The 22,778-nt window shown below is 40.9% G+C and overlaps 1 protein-coding gene across 6 annotated transcripts in view; it reads left to right on the top strand.

Annotated features, from left to right (window-relative positions):
• The first annotated feature begins 1,329 nt into the window (after positions 1-1,329).
• The window catches only part of tcf7 (transcription factor 7), a 75,611-nt gene continuing 54,162 nt past the window's right edge, over positions 1,330-22,778 (top strand). For all 6 annotated transcript variants that reach the window (XM_083927420.1, XM_083927423.1, XM_083927422.1 and 3 more), the window contains exons 1-3: positions 1,330-1,750; positions 2,079-2,148; positions 3,676-3,782. In XM_083927420.1, the coding sequence (XP_083783546.1) occupies positions 1,568-1,750; positions 2,079-2,148; positions 3,676-3,782 (360 nt within the window). In that variant the 5' untranslated portion in view covers positions 1,330-1,567. The remainder of the gene's footprint in view (positions 1,751-2,078; positions 2,149-3,675; positions 3,783-22,778) is intronic.

The following is a 22,778-nucleotide window of genomic DNA, read 5'->3' as shown; positions in this document are numbered from 1 at the left end:
ATTGTGAGCGTATAAACAGGAATGTAGCGAATATACCTTATATGCTTAATGATATACACAGAGGAGTAAAGAGGAATACATGCATAATGAGTAGTAATAAATATATACAGATGAATGAAATGATGAATGCAATAAATGTACTATATGTATGCATAATGACGTGTGTGTCAAGATGAGCTCAGGAAAATCCTTAATATAATGTGAAATATGTAAACGTAGCCTATATCTATAATTAGCATAATGCTCCTAAAGTATCCACTGTCACTGTTAAACTATTATCATTTTAGATTATTATCATAGCATCAGTCTATGTAGCATTTTATTGTTGTAGTTGAGCAAGGTTGAGCTAAATGTATTTATATATATATATAGATGATAATAAGCAAGATATACTGTATATGGGTTGTTACATTTTTCAAAGCTCATCCTATATGTGTATATGTGTATATGTGTATATTTGTATATTTGTATCCGCTATGCACAAAATCACCTCGTCAAATTCCCAGTATGTAATTCAATTTAATTCAATTTTATTTACAGTGCCAAATCATAACAAAAGTTATCCCAGGACACTTTACAGAGTAGGTAAAGACCACACTCTATGACTTATTTATGATTTACATAGACCCAACAATTACCCCGTAGAGTACGGTGGAGTTGAAAACCTTCCCTATAGCAGGCAGGAACGTCAGATGGACCCAGCTCTGTGGAGGACGCACATCTGTCTGCACTTAGCAATAAAGTCTGATATGTTTTTATGCTGAATGTACAGTTACAAACTTAACTAATTCATAAAGTAGCTATAGCTGTTAGATAAATGTAGTGAAATCAAGTGACATTGCATGGAAATACACAAGTGAAGTATAAGCACCTCGAATGTACTTGAGTAAATGTACTTATAAAATAAGAAAGGAAACATGTAATTGATCCCTGGTGGTTGTAATCAGCAGTCCTCACCACAATATTGAACAAAACTATCAGGATTGACTTTATACCTGCAGCCACTATTTATACATACTTGCCCTGCTGCCCTCAGGGGATAATTGTTTGACTTTAGTGAAGTTTTGGTGGCAAAAAGCAGCAGCCGTCTGCAGTCAGGGGACCGTGCACGGATGTCGTGAACACGCCCCTGGAAGTCATGAATAATCCTTGTGGAGCTGAGCTCGGGGAGGTGATGTCTCTTTAAGAGGCTCAGCCCTCAGCCGAAACAATCGTACAACCCCCCAACAAGTCATCGGACCTGTCAATCACCCGGTCGGCGCCCTTTGATGTCGGGACTCCTCGGCTTGTCTTGGGCTCAAATGAGCTGTTTGCTGTTGTAGGGCAACATTAGTCCTCTACCGAGCCGCCAGCCGAGGGGACGACACAGCTCAACTTTTCTCCCTGTGTGTGTGTGTGTGTGGTGGGGGTTTCTACACTTTGGAGGCGCCCCGGACTGAGGAGTTTGAACAGAAAAAAAGTCCCTTAAGTCCTCTCTTTATTTATACTTTTGGTAGTTCTTTTTGTTTAGTTTTTTTCTGAAGTGTGTAATAGCGCTCAAAGGAGGTGGGAGAAGACCGAAGTAGACATGCCTCAGCTCAGCAGCGGCGGCGGGGACGACCTGGGAGCCAATGATGAGATGATAGCGTTCAAAGACGAAGGGGAGCAGGAGGAGAAAATCCAAGAAAACGCGTTCACGGAGAGAGACCTGGCCGACCTCAAGTCCTCTCTGGTGAACGAGTCGGAAATAAATCAAAGTCCGAACGCAGCGGTAGGTGGCAAAGTGTGTGTGTGTGTAGGTGTGTGTGTGTGTGTGTGTGTGAGAGGGATAAAGCTTGTTTTATTTTACACGCTGCTCACGAGCGTTGAATGAAACCCCTAAAAAAACGTTACAATTTACCCCTAAGGTTACAATAGTAACGTTCCCATGCCGCTACAAGGGACTACGGTGTCGCAGTAGCGCAAAAACGCACCTTAAAGTAAGAAAAAGTGGCTCTAAAGTCACTCTCAGTCTCTTTGACAGCCTGCGACATCTTTCATCGCCTTTTTTATGAACTTTCTCCTGAGACTATCTGACCCTTGTTGTCGGTCCCTTCCAGGCGATCAGGCGGGGACAGCAGGGCGAGCAGAGGGGCTTCCAGGAAAAACACCGGGAGCATCTCGACGGAGGTAAGAAGGAGAGGAAGAAAACATTTACACACGTAGGCTTCTGGTGCATGTTTGAGTAGCCACTACTATCTGGGAAAACAGCTGAGGAGTGATAAAGTCAGTAACCCCCATACCGGGTCGAGCTAAGGGAGTATTTTGGTCTCGCGGACACGTGTTGCCGCATTAAAAGCAACTTCAAAGAGTTTGTTTTCAGGTGGACACTGCAAAAGATGTCCACCCCTGTGTGTGCGGCGCGCCATAGTTGACTTTGGTGCGGGAGATTTCCTGTTTTTTTCTGTGTTAGCACGACATTCAAGTAGAAATCACCTGCTAAAGCCATTTAGTGAAACGTGCACTCCAGATCTCTTGGCCTTAAACGCATCAGGGTGAGATCATGTCACTCTTTGCTCAGCTTGCATCAAACATTGTCAAGATACTGTCTTCATACTGCTAGTGCGATCTGCCCTGTGCTCATTCACCCAAATATATTTGTATTTACAGCCTTGGTCAACCCATTTTTTGCAGTGTAACCTTTGCCAGACTTTGCCCAAAGTGGGGTCAACCAGGGTCCTTGAGAGGGTCTATTTCTCTTTTTTTGCCACCCAAAAAGAACAGAGCAATTCCCCGCTTTCCCTCCCTCGGATAAGGCACATTTAGAGAATGTACACATGGGTCGTTTTAATGATGGGCGTCACTGTGGGCTGTACTCGAGTTGGGTAACTCATGCAATAATTAAAAGAAAAGAAAAAGTTCTCGCACATGTTTTCCTTTCCTGCAAAATCGTCTTCGAATGAACAATCGTGATTTTCAAACACGTCTGTTTGGAAAAAGTGAAACCCACGGAAAAGAATTTTACCGCCCTTTGACGTGATTCCGGTTGCGTGATTAGATTGTTACGTTTTCTGTCACCTTGGTTACGGACATGTTTTAAAGCTCAGCGATGACACGATTAGAACTTTAAAAAGGTTTAATGTGTGTTTCCCTGGGTATAACCTAGCTACAACTGACCCACAGAGAGGCCTCTGATGCTTAATATGGGTGGTGGTGAGAGATAAATTAACACATAGGCTACAGGAGCTCACGCCTCTCAGGCTAGGTGACGCTTTTAACGCTCTTGTCTCAAGTATTGTAGTCTGTGCTCACAGAAGGATATAACATGTAGTGACTAGAACACTTGTGTATAGTTGACCTACTTTGTATGCACATTTATTTTGGATATCAGGGTTTTTACTTTTTGTTCTGAGGCACACAGCTAAACTTTAAAGCAACTTTGTGGGAGTAAGTATCATATGTTTTTTTTTTGTCATTTTAGCCCTCATAGATGCACGTGTACAGTGTTTCATCTAAGCAACTTTTATGGTATTTTAAATCCAATTTAAAATGATACCACACTGATACCCATCCTCTCAGACCCCAAACCAAAAGATTTTACCCAGGAAATGAAGAAAACAACTTCTACAAACCGGCTTTAAAGTGGTCCTGTTAAAACCTTCTTTTAGTTAATGAGTTTCTAACTATTTGTTTGTTGTTCTTCATGTCCGACCTCAGTGTCGAAGCAGCAAGATGGAGGCATGTACAAGTCGCCGGCGTATCCCGGGTATCCGTTCCTGATGCTTCCTGACCCCTACCTTCCCAACAGCTCGGTGTCTCCATCCGTAAGTTCACTTCTGCTTTAATTCTCCCACTGACTACACTGCACTGGTCACTGTTGTTGTTGTTGTTCTCCTGATAGTTTACTTGTGTCACATTAGACTCCAGTGCAAGTTGTTGCACATCAGCTGCTTTTTGTATTCCGTGCTATCCAAACGCTGAACATATGGTTTTGTGCTCGAGGAGGGAACTTTTTAAATAATATTCAGTGTTGGTGGTGATGCTCTTGCCATAGTAGCTCACCACGGCTGAATAAATGAGAAGAAAGACAGAAACAAACACTCAATGGATGGGAATGTTTCAAGTCTGGTGGCCGCTGGCTAGATTTTTTTTTTTTTTAATTTTCGCCTGAAGGAAATAGAGCCTTAGCCAGAAATAATAGTAACAGAGACCGTGTGGATGTGATGGACGATAAAGTGCTGCTGAGTTTTCTGATCTTTTTGGATACAGGCATAAATTCTTCTGGGCTTTTCTGCGTAACTTGCATTTCATTTGTTGTACATCTGGTCTCAAACATTTATAAGCTTTGGCAAACTATGACCTCAAATATAGTATTTATGACATTTAAATTCACAAAAATATATTTTTTGACTTTAGATACAAGTTATGATTGGTTCCTTCTTGGATAAATCTTGAAAGTAGATTCATCAGATATGCAAGTACAGCATATCTTCATATCATTTTTTTTTTTTGCAGTTTAGATATAGTTATACGTGATTGACATCTATAATGATTGCACGGCACAAGCCAGGCACTTCCTTCTACCGTCCCAATAGCAAAGCAGAAACAGTTGGTTTAACTCAATACTTGAACGTGACTGCCTGTAATTTTAAAGAACGTAGGTGGATTTAAGATTTAAAAGAGTGGACCATTAGATTACAGCTGCAGTACTGCGAATCAGTCGCAAACTCCACATGTGCTCTGATTTGGCTTTGAACTGTGCTCTTTCTCGCCTAACTGCCTTATGAAATAAAGCGCTACTTAAAACATTCTTTCCCTTATGAGCATCGCCGCCTCATGAGGGAAAAGCAGAAAAAGAGCTTGTTTTTGTTTACGCCTTTGCCGAAGTTGGAATCTGATCGATGTCGTCACTGCGAAGCGTTTCGCATGACGTTTCCATCTGTTTGTACCGTGCGTGAATGACAAGAGGTTTCTTGCTGCTTTAATAGCTGTTGTGAGTGTTAAACCACTAAAACAAACATCAGAAAGACTCGTGGAAGGATTTTAAGTATGCAGTATCACTCATCCAGACAGACAGCCCTTTAAAAAAGATTATAAAATCCCTTCAAGTCACTCATAAGAACCAATATCCATGGATAGGCTGACTAATTTCACCAAACATGAGTGGTTGTGCCTAATTCATTTTTCACGTGCTGTGTAATCCTGTTGCCTGAATTAACCCCCTGCTCTTGCAGACAAGACGTTGCTAAAGAGCAGAGATGCCTATTTGTGAGATCACATGTACTGTTGGCTGATCTAACATGAAGCACAGTGAATTAGGAATCTGCTGTATCACAACATCTACTCTATGGCTGGAAAATGTGATTTTCTAGAGTTTGTTGTTTTCTTCAACATGAGGGTCAAGACCTAAACCCAGCGGTCGATCATGGGAGATTTTAATTGGGTCGTTGAAGGGTTAAAAAATAAAAAAGATGGCTGTTATTACAGTTGCTACCTTCTTGTAAATGATTCCTCTTAAAGTACCTCTAGCTTCCCACATGTACAAAAAATATGTTTTTCAAGCTGTACTGTAAAGCTTTATTTCAATGTCATGGCATTTGTGAAAGTTGCTTCTCTGCTCTGCCACGTTCAGTACAGTGTAGAGGTAGATAAAGACGTTTCTAAGGAAATATAGGGAACCCTGTTTATGCCCTCACTTTAAAATTAAATTACCTTTGTACTTGAATTATATATTTCTGGTAATAAAATTACTGGTAATCACCATTTTACAGGTTTTTATGTTTTTTTCTTGGAAGCAAAAACATGCCAGATAATAGTAGCTCTGCTTGTTTGGGTTTTACGCCTAAAAGGTGTGAGAGAGGCACATTTACATACATCATCTCCCAGGAAATCGTTATTCATAACTCTGCACTGTGATTGAGAATAGGATTTGAATGAACAACAAGTGCGAGAGCGCATACTCCTATTTCCTTAAACATCTTTATACCCGCCGTTTATACATATCCGGCAGCGTGTTAGACAAACACAGTGAGCAAGTGCGATGGTATGTGTCGCTCATCAATGTGTCTTCGCTTCTCTCTCCCTCTTCTGCTCTCTTCTTTACCCTTCTCTTCTCTTCTCTTCCTCCAACCCCGGAGTGCCAACCGCAAAGCCTCTCTGGGATTGTTTTTGTTGAGGGTGGGGTGAAGGGGGGTGGGGTGGGATTGGTGGTAGCAAGATAAAGAGCACTTTTTTTCCCCGTGTGTCTTCGAGACTCCACACAATGCTCACTTGTTGCTGCTTCCCTTGTAATTAGCCCGCTGGTTGTGAGGCAGCAGTGGCGTATCAGGGCCAGTCTACCTGCCACTTGAAAGGGCTGAGCACAGTGGTTTAGAGCGTTTGCGGGGTCGGGGTTATGATTATGGATGAAGGAGATGGATCGGAAACTATACATCTTCTTTGTGTTGTTGGTGTCAATGTGGGACAAGGCAACGCATGTTACGTCTCGGTCCGTGTGTGTCTGTCCATTCCTGACTGCTGTCCTTCTGAATTATGGTTTTGAGGGTTTCACTCTTAAATTCTAGTTTCTTATAGTTTTGGCAATTTTAGGAAGTAAAGTAGCCTGTCAATTATGTCATTTAGTTCGTTAAATACCAGTTAATCCCAGAGCTCGAGGCGACACCCAAAGGTATTCAATGTAACAACAATGTAAATAGATGCAGATTTATCAGAATTGTAGATAATGTTTTTCAATCCTTTAAGCTTATTATGGAGTGTGTTGGTCAACTTATCTGTTCACTGAATCAAACATCTGCTCGTACATTTCGTGCTGATTTTTAGTCATTTGTGCTGAAGGTTGATAAATTGACTAAATAAATCAGACGACTAATCCTGTATTCATGCACGGCAGAGAGATTTTTATTATGTGTGCAGCTGAAGTAATTTGTTTTTTTAAAATAAAAGATATGATGCCAAACATTCACTTGTTCCAGCCTCTCAACTGTGAGGATTTGCTGTTTTTCTCTGTGTTTCTATCATTCATCTGAAGATGTTACCTTAGGCTCTAAGAAAGTGTGAGGGATAGTTTTATTATTCAAGAAAATAATCTTTGATAATAAGAACAGTCGCAGCGCCAATGATGTTTCTATCAGTTCCTTTGGAATCAAGGGGACATCTTATTATTTTAGCAACCTGTTTTATTTGTTGAGAGCAGTGACAGTAATCCTCTGTAAATCAGTGGGAGGCAGCATTTACCAGCTAAAATGAACAAACAACAACAATTTCTTCAAAACCATTGTGGGTTCCTGTAAACCGCTTTAAACTGTTGAAGTCATTGTGAGAGTATCAGCTGAATGGGTGAAAGCCAGATATTAACTGTAATATTTGTCTGTATCTTCCCCTCCCCTCCTGGGAACCGGTTTATCTCCGGCTGTACAAGACTTATCTCATAATTCCATGTTTCTTTCAGATTATTATATATTATAACTGTCCAAGGATGTCACATGTTTGTCTTGGCCGTCAGCGGTCACATTGCATTTCACAGAACAGGAGCAGAAAAAAATCCCAGTGCTGTTTTGTTCTCAAAAGATTAACAAATTCTTCGATTTCATGGGACGGAAGTGGCCAAAGAAGGAGATTTATGGGATTCAGAGATGTGACTAAACTCCCTCGGCGTATTGTCTTTGCATAAAGCTTTATCTGCAGCGTGTAAGACAGTGTGCGTTGGGTTTGTGTGCGTTAAGTCATTTGTATGTATCTAAGGTTTTGACATGTTTGCTGTGTGTGTGTATCTTCCTCTGCATGTTTTCGCCTCAAGTTTGTTGCTCTAGGCTTGGTTTGTGTTTGTCTCTGGGGTTCATTGTGTGTTTTGTGCACTGATGTTTGCTGTACGGCGTGTGTTTGTGGATGCAGCATGAGTGATAGACCTTCGCTGGTTGTGTGTACAATGCCTTGGATTACCAGCAGACAGTTTTTGAGGGGATCATGAGTCTTGTGTCGTCTCGAGGAGTCCGACCCCAGCGGAGGGGAGATTGTCAATAAAAATGGAGTATCTCCCTCTCCTCAGCATCCACTCATCTTTCTCTCAGCTCCCTTTTCTATTTGCCTTTTCCACCTATCCATCTCTTTTTTTTTTGCCTGTGCTGCCTTCAACACCTTAGCTGGTTTCAAGCAAGTTTGCTTTCTTTCCTCATTTTCTTACTCTGTGAGGTATCTTCATGGTACTTGTGCACCATAAAGGATGGAAGATGCAGAAGCCATTTTTCTTTTAAGTCACAGGGGAGCATCACAACAGCATCCTACTTAAGGACCGGGTTGTTGGAAAGAATCCTTCCTGCTGAAGTGTCTTTGAGCAACTTGCCATATCTCTCCCAGCCCAGGGAGCGCAGCTGTCTAGCTGAGAAAATATGTATTTCAGTGTGTGGTTATGGTTTGTCAAGAAGTTTCCATTGATAGTGGACAGAGAACGGGAAGATAGAAGAAGGAATAAAGAAGAGCTAGACGATGAGAGATGAAGAATCTAACAGCTCTGCATCACACACTTTGGTTACCGTGTGTTTTGTGATCTGTTTGCATTAATATCAGCTTACTATTAATCTTATGACCATGCCTTTTTGAATGAAGGTTATTTTACTTGCACAGATGAGTAAGAGCAGTGTTTCCCCTAAAATGTAAGATATTAGTGAGCCGCCCTGGTTATTCACAGAGATGGAGGCGGTGTTTGTTGTTTGAAAAGTGCGCAAAAATGTCCACATCTTGGCATAGACTACCATTAATCTAATGTTGTTGTTGGTAGTTGTTAGTTGGCTTCCATAACTCAAGCTTCACTTCCTGCAGCTGCTTCACAATAAAAGCCTATTGGTGTTTTACTGATGGAAGACTGTTTAATGTGAAACTGCGTATCAGAAAACAGCAAGACGCCTGTGTTTTGGATCAAAGTTAGAGCAGAAATAGTAGAGAAGTCACACTGCATGCTTGTTGATGGAGATTGGTGGGCGGCCCACTAAAACAATAACAGGATGCATATTTTGACTCACTCATGGGGAGTGATTGGTGTTTATATTTTGATTATTTAGAGATTTAAATAAATAACCTTTACCACTCATCTTTTTATGATATCAGCATGTCTGTCAGCACAACTTTTTGGGGTTTAAGTTTGCATTTAGAGCAGCTTTAACTTTAATCGCACACATTTGTCTGAAAAGACTAGAAAGGCTTTAAGAAGAATTAAATGTCTTTAATGTGATGAAGGAGTAATAACAGTCTGAGAGAAGGTCAGCCGTTTGCAGGTCATCGTCTGAAAATCGAGAAGCAATTAAACGTAGCATCTGATATTTGGCTGTATGCCGTTTTCCTCACTGTCAGAGAGGCTGTGAAACTCCCTGTGATGTGGAAGCTGTGGTCACACTAAGACGTCAACAAGCTCCGAGGACAACAAGCTGCTCTGAAACACTTTCACGCTCACTGTACTGAGGCACTGACTGTAAAGGGCTTACTGTATTTACAGTTACTTTGGGAAAACAATATGTTTGTTTTAAATGCTGTTTGACAGTGCTTTTACTTAGTCACTGGAATTTACAAGTTGGTGTTTAACAGCTCAGAGTGCATTGTCATTGTCTTGTTTTGGGGAAATTCCTGCTCATTTGACATTTCATTTCACGGACTAAAATTGACAGGAAGACTGCTGAGAGACTGTTTACATGTTTGGGAAGGGTAGGGGTGAGAGCTCAGCTACATGTGTTTTGGACATTTCTAAGTATCTTTGCAAAATGTCCCCTCATGGCTTTCTTTTAATCAGACCAGAGTTTCCGAAACATGAGGAAATAGCAGTCTAATTATTTTTCAACCACTTCAAGTGACAGCTCATTTGGTTTTGCTTTTCTTTGCTTTTTTTTTTTTTTTTACTATTTTGAGGAAGTGTAAAGTTTCATGTCTTTAGCCTATAAACTTTTTCATATGCCTCCTCCTCTTCCTTGTCTCCATTCATAAATCAGCTGTTGTTGCTAACAAGCTCTCCTCCCCATCCTTTTTTTCCTCCTCCTCGTATCTCCCAAATAATACAAAGTCGATCCTCGAAGATCAAGGGAATGGTATGTGTGTGTGCAAGTCTCGAGGATCTTGCCACTTCCTTGTTTTCTATTGTATTGCGGTGCTGACAGGGGGGATGTTCAGCCTGCCCCTAGTCCCTTGGTAAACAATGGCAGCAACACAGGCTGAGGCCTCCCTAATCCCCCCTTCATACAGACCCCTGGGCTGGGATGAGCGGCACGGGGGCCTCCCTGCCTCTGACTGGCTATGATAAGGACCGATTTAAGAGGCCTAAAAGAAAAGCAGCTTTCACTAGAAGGCAGCAAAAGCTCGGGTCGGAAGGAAATCGTGCATCTCCAAATGTCTGCTCATTTTTAAACATATATACATGTATAATAATATGTATATTAATGCTTCAGATGTTTGAGGTCTATGTTTGTCTATCATTCATGTTGTCAATCTAAAAAAAGCTTTAAAAAAACTACTAATGTTGACTGTTTCCAATGTGCAAAAGCACTTTGGGATAAAGGAACTGGCAGACTCTTAACTTTCCATTGTTGCGATGTATGTAAGTGCAAGATTACAGTTGTATGAAGTCTTAGATTATTGAGTGAAATGAGGTTGATGATTTAACAGCAAATCTTTTTTTTTATTGCTCTCAGCCATGCAAAGATGTTCTTTGTGTTGAGATTATGAGAGCGCAGTTTCTTCATTCAGTCGCATACAATATTTTGTATTATCTCATTTTTTATGTATTATATTAATAAATAAAAATATTAGACCCCATAGGCTTTTAAACCTTGAAAATGCCCTCTAGAAGTCATAAAAAAAACACTTTGAACAGGGTTGTTGGTGCAGGGTTTCCATTGTCCTTGACAGGGCTAGTTAATTTGACAGAAATATAATTTATCTATGGTGGTTTCCTGGCCCGGTGATATCAAGTGCAGGGCTACAACACAGGATCATTTCCATTATTGATTTTATTTCCTTTATTAATTGATTAAATATCATAATCTGAGGGTTACATGCCAATTGCATGTATTCAGAAGCAAGGTAACATCTTCTAATGTCTTAATAGAAATAGCTGTGTCTCTGTGTGTGTGTGTGTGTGTGTGTGTGGTCACAGATCATCATGTTCAGTCAGTCTCAGGTATGAGGCCCCACACTGCTTTGAAGAGGGACAGGAAATATGAGCAATAGATTAAAATAGATGAAGACAAATACTAGACAGTATAGAGGCAGGACTAGAGAGGTAAAGAGAGCAGTACAGAGGGAGGGGAAGGGGGGGGGGGATTAAAATACAAATGACCATAAGAGCGTCCTCATCGCCCTGTTGGCTTTGAAGTAGCGAGCTGTGAAGGCACCTAAAGAGAAACTGTTCAGAGGACTATTTCAAGAGGCGGAAATGTTTAAAAGAATATCAGAAGAAGAGGAAAAAACCCCTTCAGATGGCCCCGAGGTGTTTATACCTGTAATTATTCATCCACTTATTTCTTTCCGGCGCAGAGGGAACGTGGGACGGGAAAAAAAAAAAAAACTAGAGCACTAAAAGACAGGTGTTAGCGGAGGAAGTGTGGGTTTGTTTGATGATATTATTAAAGGGGCTGTACTCGATATTCAGAGCATTAATATAACAGCAAACGACTGTTTTCTATGTAAAGATATAGTGGAGTAATGGCGCCCTGAGCAGAGAATGAACTCAATGTGCCTCTGTGTGTGTGTTGTATTCCCAGTTTCTCAGTTTGGTATAGCCGGTCTGGCTGCAAGTACATTTCAGTGCCTTGTGCGTCGGTAGGATGAACCGAGGGCCTCCCCAAACCGTAGTTAGTTGAGGAACGGTCTGTGAGAACCCTGCGGAGGCAACATTTTCTTCAGCATTTAGCGTGCAGTACCTTTAAGTGTCTTTGTCTCTTTTGATACATTGAGACAGAATCTCACATGTTTACCATTTGTGATCACGCAAACCGTCTCTGAGTGGAACATCCTATTCATTTTGATGACTTGCTGCAGTTGATTTAAAAAGGAGTGGTTGGGAAGCTTGGTAACCTCATGTGGTGTGAAAAGTGCTTTCTCTAAATTAAGACCACATTTCCCATAATTCCTCCCACGCTTCCTGTCACCAAGCGGATGCAAGAGGTCAAACTTCTTTTTTTTTTTTCCATCTGCCTTTGGCTTTTGTCGGCAACCACCTTTTGAAATTAACTTTGAAAGCTTGAGCTCCATTTCAAAGGCTATATTCCATTTTCATGCTGCAAAGTAATCTCCCGTTGTGCCGTAAAGCAGCATGTCGGATTAGCTCCGACACAGTGTAATTGTGCATGCAGGTCAGAAGAAATTCAGATGATTTTTGATAATCAGTCATTAAGCAAAGAAAAAATGCAACATTTTCTGGTTCCAGCTTTTCAAATGTGAGGATTTGCTGCTTTACACAACAACAGAAGCTAACTGGAAAAGAATCATCCTCTGTCGTTTGTTTAAATAGAGAGGCAGAAGTCACGGGGATTTTTTATTGAAACTTCCATAAAAGAAGAAAGAAACAAACGGAGACAGAGAACGACAGAGGGCAAGTTTCGATTCTTTGTTTAGGCTCCAATGTTTGTCTGCGAGGTCTTCAAAAAGGAGTGTGGGTGAGAGTTGCGGGATGTTGCACCCAGGTGAGTCACTGGCCTGTGGAGTGAAACCATACAGTTTCTCTTGTCATTATTTACTTACAGAGCAAGCTGTCCGGGCCTCCCAGATGTGTGTTCTCAGCTTGTAGTTAATCAGTGACAGCATTGTCTCTGTCACACACCAGTAGCATATCAAAATACCCACAGAGATCTACACATACTGCACACATGATCTGCTGATCATTTAAAAAAATGAAATCAATTGGAAAATTGTCACTCGGAGACCTTTTTTTATTTTGTGGATCGGAACTGGTTCCCAATTTATAAGACCTTGAGAACTTGAGTATTGTTTTTCACTCCTTATGGCAAAGTTTGGACTCATAACTCACCTTTTTTGTCTGCAATGTGGGGGAAGAAGCTACCTTGATAAGTCTAGTTAAGCTTCAAACAGCAACATGTTATCAATCATGATTGTCCAGCATCACAGCATTTCCTTCAGCAACATTTTTGCTGTCCTCAGTCACCGTGTCCAACTTAAATCAAAACAAGTGCAAAACTGTGAACATGGCATGCATACACAGACACACATTGCAAAGTCAGTGGGCCACGACCTGTAATCCTGTTGATGCCTCCTCCCTCTCATGACCCTGGTCAGTGAGGAGTTTCAAAGTACAATATTGAATTAACGGCTGCAACTGTCCGTCTGTATTGATATAGAGCAGGTTAAATGCGTTTCAAGATGCATATTCTGACTTTAATCATCAAAGGTATGTGTACATCTATTCAAATAAATATTAAAAAAGACCCCGGAAGTCGGAATTAAGAAGCATTTATTATTAAAATAAGGTTCCAGTATTTTATTGTCTGCAATCTGTCGTTTATATTTGCAATATGCAGATTTAATAACACAAAATCCTGTATTATTTGTGTGCCTGCTGATGTATTGACTTTTATTGATAAAGAAGAAGGAATGTCAGGAATTAGACGAAATAAAAGATCAAAACATACAGACATCAGACAGTTTTCAGCCCATGCACCGATGCAGATATTACCTGTCTGCATCCAATAGTTTTTCCACTAGGGTTCTCTCCTTCCAAGCATTAGGAAGCATCCTCATTCATATCATCAGGAATAACAGTAAGACTATTGCTAATAAAAACCAGCAGTGGGTCCCAAGTTTTGTGGAATGCTGTCAAAGATCCCTTCTGTGAGAACCTTAACTTCTCTAGTGCTAGTTTTTCTGCTTTTTTCTTATTACACAGCCATTTTGCATTAGTAAGCTGTAATGTTCATCTCTGTCTCACACACTCTGTCTCATCCCAGCTCTGAAGCTGCACTCGTCATGAGAAAGCTGCTGCACATCGATGTAAATGGGGAATCCAATTCTAGACCGCTTTGCAGTTGTCTTTGCGAGAGAATGAGTGATATTGAGGTGATTGTACTCTTTTGGTTTTTGTTTGACTGAGATAGATTTTTTTTAAAAGAAGTCACGTGACCTATGGGAATTAACGTTTTGTTTCATTTCCTCTTCATTACTGTCAATAATCAGACTGTCGCACAGCTTTGCAAAGCAGTCACTACCTCTCTAGATTAGTAGAGATTTACACTAATCATCCTGAAAACCAAATCCTGTGTAATAAATCTGAGGTACATTTACATAACCTCCCTAGATGAGCTGTGTGTCACAATGACATTTGAATGTATGTAATTAAGGCAAAATAATAAAAAAAATAAAAAATATCCAAAATTATCAATTCTTGCTGAACTCTGGACTGTGCCAGGTCAACTCTAAAATGACCCAGATCATCATGGCGACAGAGGTCAGATTTAGCTTCATGTTGCGGGAAAAGCTGACTGTGTAACATTGATCAGGGGGCCAAATCTCTGCAGGTGTATCCAGCAAACCAGTATGATTTTCGATATTCAAAGTTGTACTGGAGGAGGTTAGGTAAACCTTATTCACCTACTCATGACACTTTAAACTGTGCTGGATATATCCATCTACTAAAACAAGTCACCTCCACTCGCTTTCACAACATTTTATAAGGCTGCAGTCTCTCCCACACTTAATGTGCTGGTGCTTCTTCTGTTGAAAACACAGTCAGTGTGACGACCATATGTGATCGTACATGACAATTTGCCATGTGCTCTGCCTCTTTCATCTGTCCCTGTAAGGAAATTTACAACCTGTTTACACTCACCTGCTGAGAGTTGGAAGTGTGTGTGTGTGTGTGTGTGTGTGTGTGTGTGTGTGTGTGTGTGTGTGTGTGTGTGTGTGTGTGTGTGTGTGTGTGTGTGTGTGTGTGTGTGTGTGTGTGTGTGTGTGTGTGTGTGTGTGTGTGTGTGTGTGTGTGTGTGTGTGTGTGTGTGTGTGTGTGTGTGTGTGTGTGTGTGTGTGTGTGTGTGTGTGCTCCTAGAAGAACTTCACATCTTGTGTGTGTCTTCAGTAAGGATCTGGTACAGGATGGTACTTTGATTCTTGTATGTGCTTGTCTGCATGTGTTGTTCAGTCGGTGGGTACTTCTTGTTCTTGATTCTTGATGATTCCTGTACCAAAAGTAACTGCAAGGTTAGACATAGTGGTGCATTTCACTCTTGCTTAACTTATTTCCCAACAGTGTTAACTAACACTAGCGGTGATTAATAATGTTCTTATTTAACTCATCACCAGAATGTGTGTTTACTTTATTACATCAATCTTTTTTTTTTTTTTGGATAAATTTTGCAATTTAATGTGTTGCAGATTTTTGGTGGTATCATTCCTACTAGGGCTGCAGGTGTCGGTTATTTTAGTAATCGAGTATTCTATCATTTATTTCAACAATGAATAGAGTAATCAGATAAGAATTACTTTGATAAATAGCAATAGTTAAAATATAAAAGAGAAAATAAACTTGCACAAACTGCATACAATAATCTTATCTGTCGAAAACTTAAGCCATTTAGTGAAATCAAGAGCCATATTGGAGCAATATACAGGTGGTTTATACACGCCTGCCGCCTCTGACTTTTGGCTGCAGTCGGGCAGAGCCAGTTGAATGTCGCCAAAATGGCACTAATGTTACCTTGTGTTGAGTCCTCTGCATGACGACTGGTTGCTTAGACTGGATGCTTTCTGCTGAGACCCTGAAGCATTGATTGATGTTGGGATATTGTGGTAAATAGTAACAAATAAGTAATTCTGTTTTATAATAGACACACTGTGCAGAGTTTTGGTTTAGTTTCAGCTTGAAATGATCCCAACCGTTTTCTCTTCTCCCTACGCTATTTTCTCTCTCTCTTCCTCCACTTTGTAAACTGTGTCTTCACATCTTCCTCACGCCATGTGTCCACCGTGGATGTGGTGTCCACAGTGTAGGCCTGTGCGACTGTAAACATAATTCTAGCAGAAGCACAGTGTGCTATATATATATGCACTCAATTAATTAATTAATCAAAGTTTGATGCAAAGAATATGCTTCAGTGATTGAGTTACTTGAGGAATCGTTTCAGCCCTAATTCCTACTGGATGGATAAATGTGTGCAGTGTGTACATGCCTTGTTGACTCTTTACCTGTCTCATCTGACGAGCTTGTTAGTTAATTATCTGAGTGACGTGGTAACAAATTGAGTGGTTTACCAGACCACTGACTCAAAAATAGACAAATTATTCTGGTATAGTAATGTCCATCATTGTGTGAGTAAACATCCATCATTTGGTCTGATGATGTTAGTAATTAATGTGTCCTGTGATTATTATTTCCTCATCTCACCCTCCAAACCTCCGCCTCTGCAGCTGACCTTCATCATTCTAATATGCACTTTATTAAAATAGTGTTCATAAAAATAGCCAAGTAAATGAAACTCAAACCCCGTCCTCCTCCTCCGCCCCTCTCCACCCTGTGCCCGTGGCTCTGCCCAGACCAGCTGGAGCCTCCACAGCCGCATGAAGCAGCCCAGCACACATGGCTGTGATCACACACACACACACACACACACACACACACACACACACACACACACACACACACACACACACACACACACACACACACACACACACACACAAACAGTCTAATCCTCCCTCATATGATAGTCATCTGCTGAGGGAAGAAAGCAGCCTCCGCCTCTATATGCCATTCATATATATTTAGATACATACACACACACACACACATGACACATAAACATATATATGAAAGTCTAACGGACCACTTATACTGTGCTGACACACATACTGAACGCACGTACACACATTAAAGAAATGCACAGTGCATACCCTCACATAAACTCATAGTAGTATAAACTGTCTTCAGTTCCTTCTTCCTCTTCATACACACTATCATGACACACTAACATAGATCATGCACACACACACACACACACACACACAACACAGCAGAAGTTTAACACGGTGTGCATTGTTCAAAAACAAATCCACATGATGCAGAAACAATAAAACGTTTTCTATTGTTACTATTTTATTTCCCTGGCGTAGTTAAGTGATTCATTTAACTTGTACACAGGTTGCAAAAATGCTTCTTGTCAATGATATTGTCTCTTGCACAGCACAGGCCTGTCAAAGGTGTCTCAAAACAACTCCAAAGCCTCCACATCTTCTTTATGATGTAGAAATTGAAATAAAATGGTTCAACACACTACATACTGCACACTTCCTCCTTAAACACACCAATGTAAAAACATTGAATGTTGGACCTTCGCCTTAGAAACCTCAGTGGATAATGAGTTGAAAACCTTAACCGGTTTGCAAAATGGTGTCATCTCTATAAAGATATCGGGACTCTGGATTTAAAAAAAAAAATGCCATAACCACGGTTCCATACGTCATGGTTCCTTCTAGAGCAGGGTTGCCCAATCCTGCTCCTGGAGGGCCACTGTCCTGATGTTTTAGGTTTCTCCCTGCTTTAACACACCTGAGTCAAACCTGTGACAAGCTTCAAGCTGCTTGATAACGAGCACATCATTAGATTCAGGTGTGTTGGACTAGGGAGAAACTTAAAACATGCAGGACAAGCAGTATTGGGCAGCCCTGTTCTAGAGGCTATGATATCTAATGTGTCCTGATTCCTGCACTGTTGCCCTGTGAAAACAAATCGCATGAGTCACATAATGTGTGTGTGTGTGTGTGTGCCGGTTTGTTCTGTGTGTGAGAGAGTCATAATGCCACTTACCTGAAGCTCTCAGAAAAAAAGCTGTAGAAATGTCAGAGGGCATTCCAGCCTCATATCCACCAAAAAGCGTCTTAAATCGGCAGCGTGAGAGCATTTTGGATATCTATAAAAATGACCAAGGAGCTGTTGTAGAAGATGGATAGCTAATTTGCAAAGCGTGCCGTGAATCATGTGGAGATACTATGTACTAGTTAACTGGATGGAGCTCCAGTTATATTAGTACGTGCTGAAACCTCTATTTTCAATATAGAGCAGGCTGACATGTATTATGTGCTTGAGGGGACCTAAAGAATGTCGAATAATGATTTCCCTGATTAATAATCGTGAAAACTTTACAATTTTGATATTTCCTCTGGCAATCATCGTGATAATCTCATATCATGACAGCTCTTGTCATCTCAACTGCGAGTCCTCGTCAACTTAAAATGATACAAAATATAGACCCATAAAGCCTAATTTTCCCCCTCTTTTGCATCTCTGGAAGTTGTAGCCAGCGCCCTCTTCCTACTTTATGCTGTAAACAGAGTTTCCACGAGGCTTGTCGATGGCAAGCATGTCAGTGACTGTATCATTTGTTTTAACATTAGCCATGTTAAGATGACCATGTTTTGTTGTCTAATGACAACAGAAAGAGGAAAATGAGTCCCAGGTGAATGTGTCTCAGCTCATTCCCGGAGATGTGTCTGCTGTGATTTCTTCATTATGTGGAAGCTCTTATGTTTTGGCATTGTGTTCATGTGTTAATGTCATTTTTTAGCCAGAAAGGGCGAGGGAGGAATTCCCTCTTCAACAGGTTTCCTCAAAAGGAGCTCTGCAATGCGTCAAAATGATTTCCTACCTTTGTTTTGCCCTGTTTTGTAGGGAAAGACACCCATGCCAATATTTTGTGGCCTTGGGAACCATTTCTGCTGGTTTAAGGAGAGAAATCACTCAACAACACAAGATGCAACTCTGACAGACAAACACAGAAAAACACAGACAAACACAGACAAACACAGACAAACGTGTATTTCTCTCATCAGCTTTGTTCTACGATGGAGAGAGAAGTCAAAGACACGGGGAATATGTTCATCGCGCATCCGATAATTGCGTTGATGTAAACGAGAAGCAAGGAAGAAGAAAAAACAAGGGCCTTGAGGAAACAAGGAGGGGTGATGTCTTGAAAGAGGAAGGGAGGGGTGGAGGGAGGAGAAGAAAGGGAAACAGAAGGAGGCTAAAAGGAAGAATAAAAACAAGATGCTGTGATTACAAATTCAGACACAATTTAGAACTGTGTGTAGTTTAGTTTCAGGAAATAATGGACCTCTATAAAGCATTTTTAATCAGTGTTTTGAGAGAGAGTGTGTGTGTGCGGGTGTGTGTGGGTGTGTAGGGAGGTATTGTGGTAAATCGCATTTTTCAGGGCCAAAAAAAAAAAAAATAGAGCAACTGTGATGCACTGCACTGTGGTCGTGTGTGTATGAGCGTATGTGTGTGACAGTGTAGGTGTTGCACATAGTACAGTGTATGCACACCAAGGACAGTTGAAAGGGAAGAGTCGGGTGGGCAGGAAGTGAAGAACAAACGAAACACATCGTCTGATTTATTAGACCCCGGTTACAGATTGGGTTGATGAGAGAAAAAAGACAAGGGAGAGAAAGTGGTTGCAGATGATGAGTCTGATAGAAATTTAAAAGAGGCAGAGAGATTGATAGTGACGGAGAGAATAATGAAGGAAGAGAAGATAACTGCAGTAGCGGAAGGGAGTAGCAATGTGAAGCGGTAACCGCGCTGTGCACCTGGTACAACTAAACCACAGCGCAAGTTGAAACAGACTCTGACACCTTAAGAAAACCTTTAACCGTTTCACCACCGCACTCAAGGAAAAGGAACTCAAATCCAGGTCCAATTAAGGTCTCGAAAGTCAGTTTTGAATTCCAACAAAAGGAAGTGGGTGTGTTAGAAGAAACCAGAGTGGGCAGCAGAGTTGCCGCAGCCAAAATGATCGAGGCTGAATCTTTTTTTCTTCTTTTCTTTTGGTCTGTGATAGATTTTTCCCCCTGGACTGCACTGAATGACAGCGACGCCTCTTCTTTTGTAACTTCTGTTATTTATTACACAAATATTAATTTTTTATTAAATCATCATAAATCGGATAAGAAAACAGCATCAGCCACCACTGATGACGAGGTGTTCCTCTTACCACTGCTGCACAAGACTTTTAAATTCATTCTTCACATGCAGTTTTGTCACGGATACCAAAATTGTAATTTTTGCCTCGCCAAGGACTTAGCTACGCTGTTGAACTCTCCCTTTTGTATTAGAAGAAGTACAAAGCTTCAACCTCAAACTGGATTCCTTTGTCAGGGTCGACTTGGCCTTAAAATGTTGTACTTTTTGTAATGCAAAGAGAAAACTTAAGGAGAGTATTCAATAGTGTTGCGAGTCCTTGGGATGCAGAAATCACAATTGCAGTATTTTGGACGAGAAAGGTGTGTATGTCTATGTTCCACACTGAAGCATAGCAAAATAACATTAATAATAGTAAACCAAGGTCTGAATAAATAGTCACATTGATCAGATCCCAGGTTTTCTATGTGTCCCTCATGAATTTAATTTTTAGTGAAAGAATAGTATGAATTCACCGTGTTGGAGGGGGGCTGGGGGGTGAATGAATTAAGCTTTAATCTAATTTATTAACTAACATGCAGTTGCTAAGCCCCAATCAAAACCCCAAAGAATCAATCAAAGTAGAAGGACAATTGAGAGCCCAAACCTGCAGTCGGCAACATTTCTTTGATCATATTCACTGAGACCCACACTATGCTCCGATAGAACAACATAAATCATCCTGTTTTAGAAAAAAAACGCGCCTCTACGTGCACCTAGAGCTTGTTTTTTGTTTTGCAATAATCCATTGCGCCCGTGCCATCCTGTCCACTCAGTGCAGGGCTGTGTGAATGCTGACTGTCACAGTTCGTGCATACACCAAAGGCCCCCCTCTCACGTATGTTACAATATCACATGCCACGCCTCAAGCTAGGCATACTCTAAATGGCGTTAGCGGTTGCTATCTATGAGTAAGCTAGCCAGCTTACCTCCATGTAGCACGTACTCCATACCGTTTATTGATGAGAGAAGACACGGGCGCGTTCACAGAAATCTGGTTTACACGCACTCACGAGCACTCGCTGGGAGGGAGCAGAGGAGCTCTGTGGTAGGGGGGAGGGGCGTGATAGTTGTAAACATTCGAAATTTGACCGAGTCAACTTGATCCGCCAAATTTGCCGACTGCAGCTTCAACATAAGTGTATCCGCCCTGTGAGTTGGATCCAAAATGGAATGGGTTATTCTCTGGCCCGTTCTACACCCTCCCACCAAATTTCATGAAAACTGGGTTAGCAGTTTTTCCATAGTCCTGATGGACAAACTGAGCCTGAAAACTTAACATCCATGGCAGAGGTAAAAATGAATATGTGAGCTTGTAAAAGGTGAAAGATTGTAAAGGAAAGTAAATCCGGAGCCTGTAGTATGTATCTCGTTATCTATCAGTACGTCTGTAACAGTGCTGAAACAGTTTTCAGTTCGGATATTATTGTATTTGGTCAAATGAAGACTGATTGTTGGAAACTGAAAGAAAAGTTATTATAGACAAACAATAAAACATGACTCTTAGATGGTGTGTTGTGATGAAAGTACGCCCCCATCATCACCATCAAGCTGGCAGATGTCGCACTGTAATTCTTGTGGAATAGGCGCCATTGATTAGACTTTTGTTTATTTCGTTCAGAGGGAATGGGAGACAGACAGACATACAGTCAGTCAGACAGTCAGACAGACTCCAAATATGACATTTTTATGGTCCCCTTGCTGAATACTCCTCTAGACAGGAGCAGATTTACGGCAGGCACAGGCGTGTAGTCCATTGTCACGACCCCAGAAGACTCATTTACTCCCCCGTCGCCGTCAATCCTCCCCGACTCTCCCCGCATTTTGTCCTTCGTCTCTTCCCTTCACCCCCATCTTCTGCTTTAATTTCTTTTCTGTTTGCCTTTTAAAAATGCGCCCGGGGTCTCAATGCTGCCAATTAAAGACAGCCATAACTCTGACACTGTCACAAACAAGCAGCGCAGCGTGAGTGCCATCCAGTCTCCAGTTGATCCTCCCGCAGAGTCACATTAATCCCAGGCCAGCTGAGGGAACACTGGTTTCAATTAAGCATCCATTAGCTAAACATCAAGTCAGTGGTATGCTGTTTTGATTAGAGGAAGCAAGGGAGAAGACTGTTGATTTTAGTTTTCTCCTTTTCTTTTCTTTTGTGAATTTCACCACAGGGAGAGAGTCCCCAAATGTCCCCAGAGACTCCCTACTGCCACTTAGTTTATTATTTTGAAGACTTTGATTCCATATAAGACATCCTTATGCAAAATAATTGGGCCCTACATCAATCAGTGATTAAAACTGATGTGTCCATTTTGAAACTAAAAACACTGATGATGTTGTTTTTAAAGTGTTTTATATTTTGTTCCGCTAGGGGATGGACATAAATAGGTAGATAACTAACTAACGACTACAAAGAAAAACACATTAACCTCCTTTCACCCCCTTAAAAGTTTTTATTGTCTCCTCTAGCATCTCAGAAACACAAATACAGTTATTGCATAGGAAGTATTGCTGCAACTAATGACTATTTTAATTGTTGAATAATCAATTATTGAGTGACGTGTCACTAAAATGAGAATAGCTGGTCCTCCTTAAAGGTCAGCCCACCTCAAGTGAGCCTGAGCACGTTGCGGCCATCTCCAGGGCCACCCCCCTTCACATGACGTCACCAATTAATTGTTCATGAAATTTGTTGACAAATAATCTGTTTCATCGATTTTTGTTGACTACATCAATAAATTGTTGCACCCCTAGTAATTATATCTATTCATGGTATTTTTTTGTTGTTGTTGTTCTTAAAAATATGAACACAAGAACCAATATATGGTAATGTGCATCACTTTATTTGATTTTATTTAACCCTAAAATGGTGACGGTCTTGTTTCCCAGAGTG

The sequence above is a fragment of the Echiichthys vipera genome, assembly GCF_963691815.1.
Source record: "Echiichthys vipera genome assembly, chromosome: 14".
In the NCBI taxonomy this organism is placed as follows: Eukaryota; Metazoa; Chordata; class Actinopteri; order Perciformes; family Trachinidae; genus Echiichthys; species Echiichthys vipera.
Note: the sequence above shows the minus strand (reverse complement) of the source record. Positions and strands in the feature narration are given on the sequence as shown.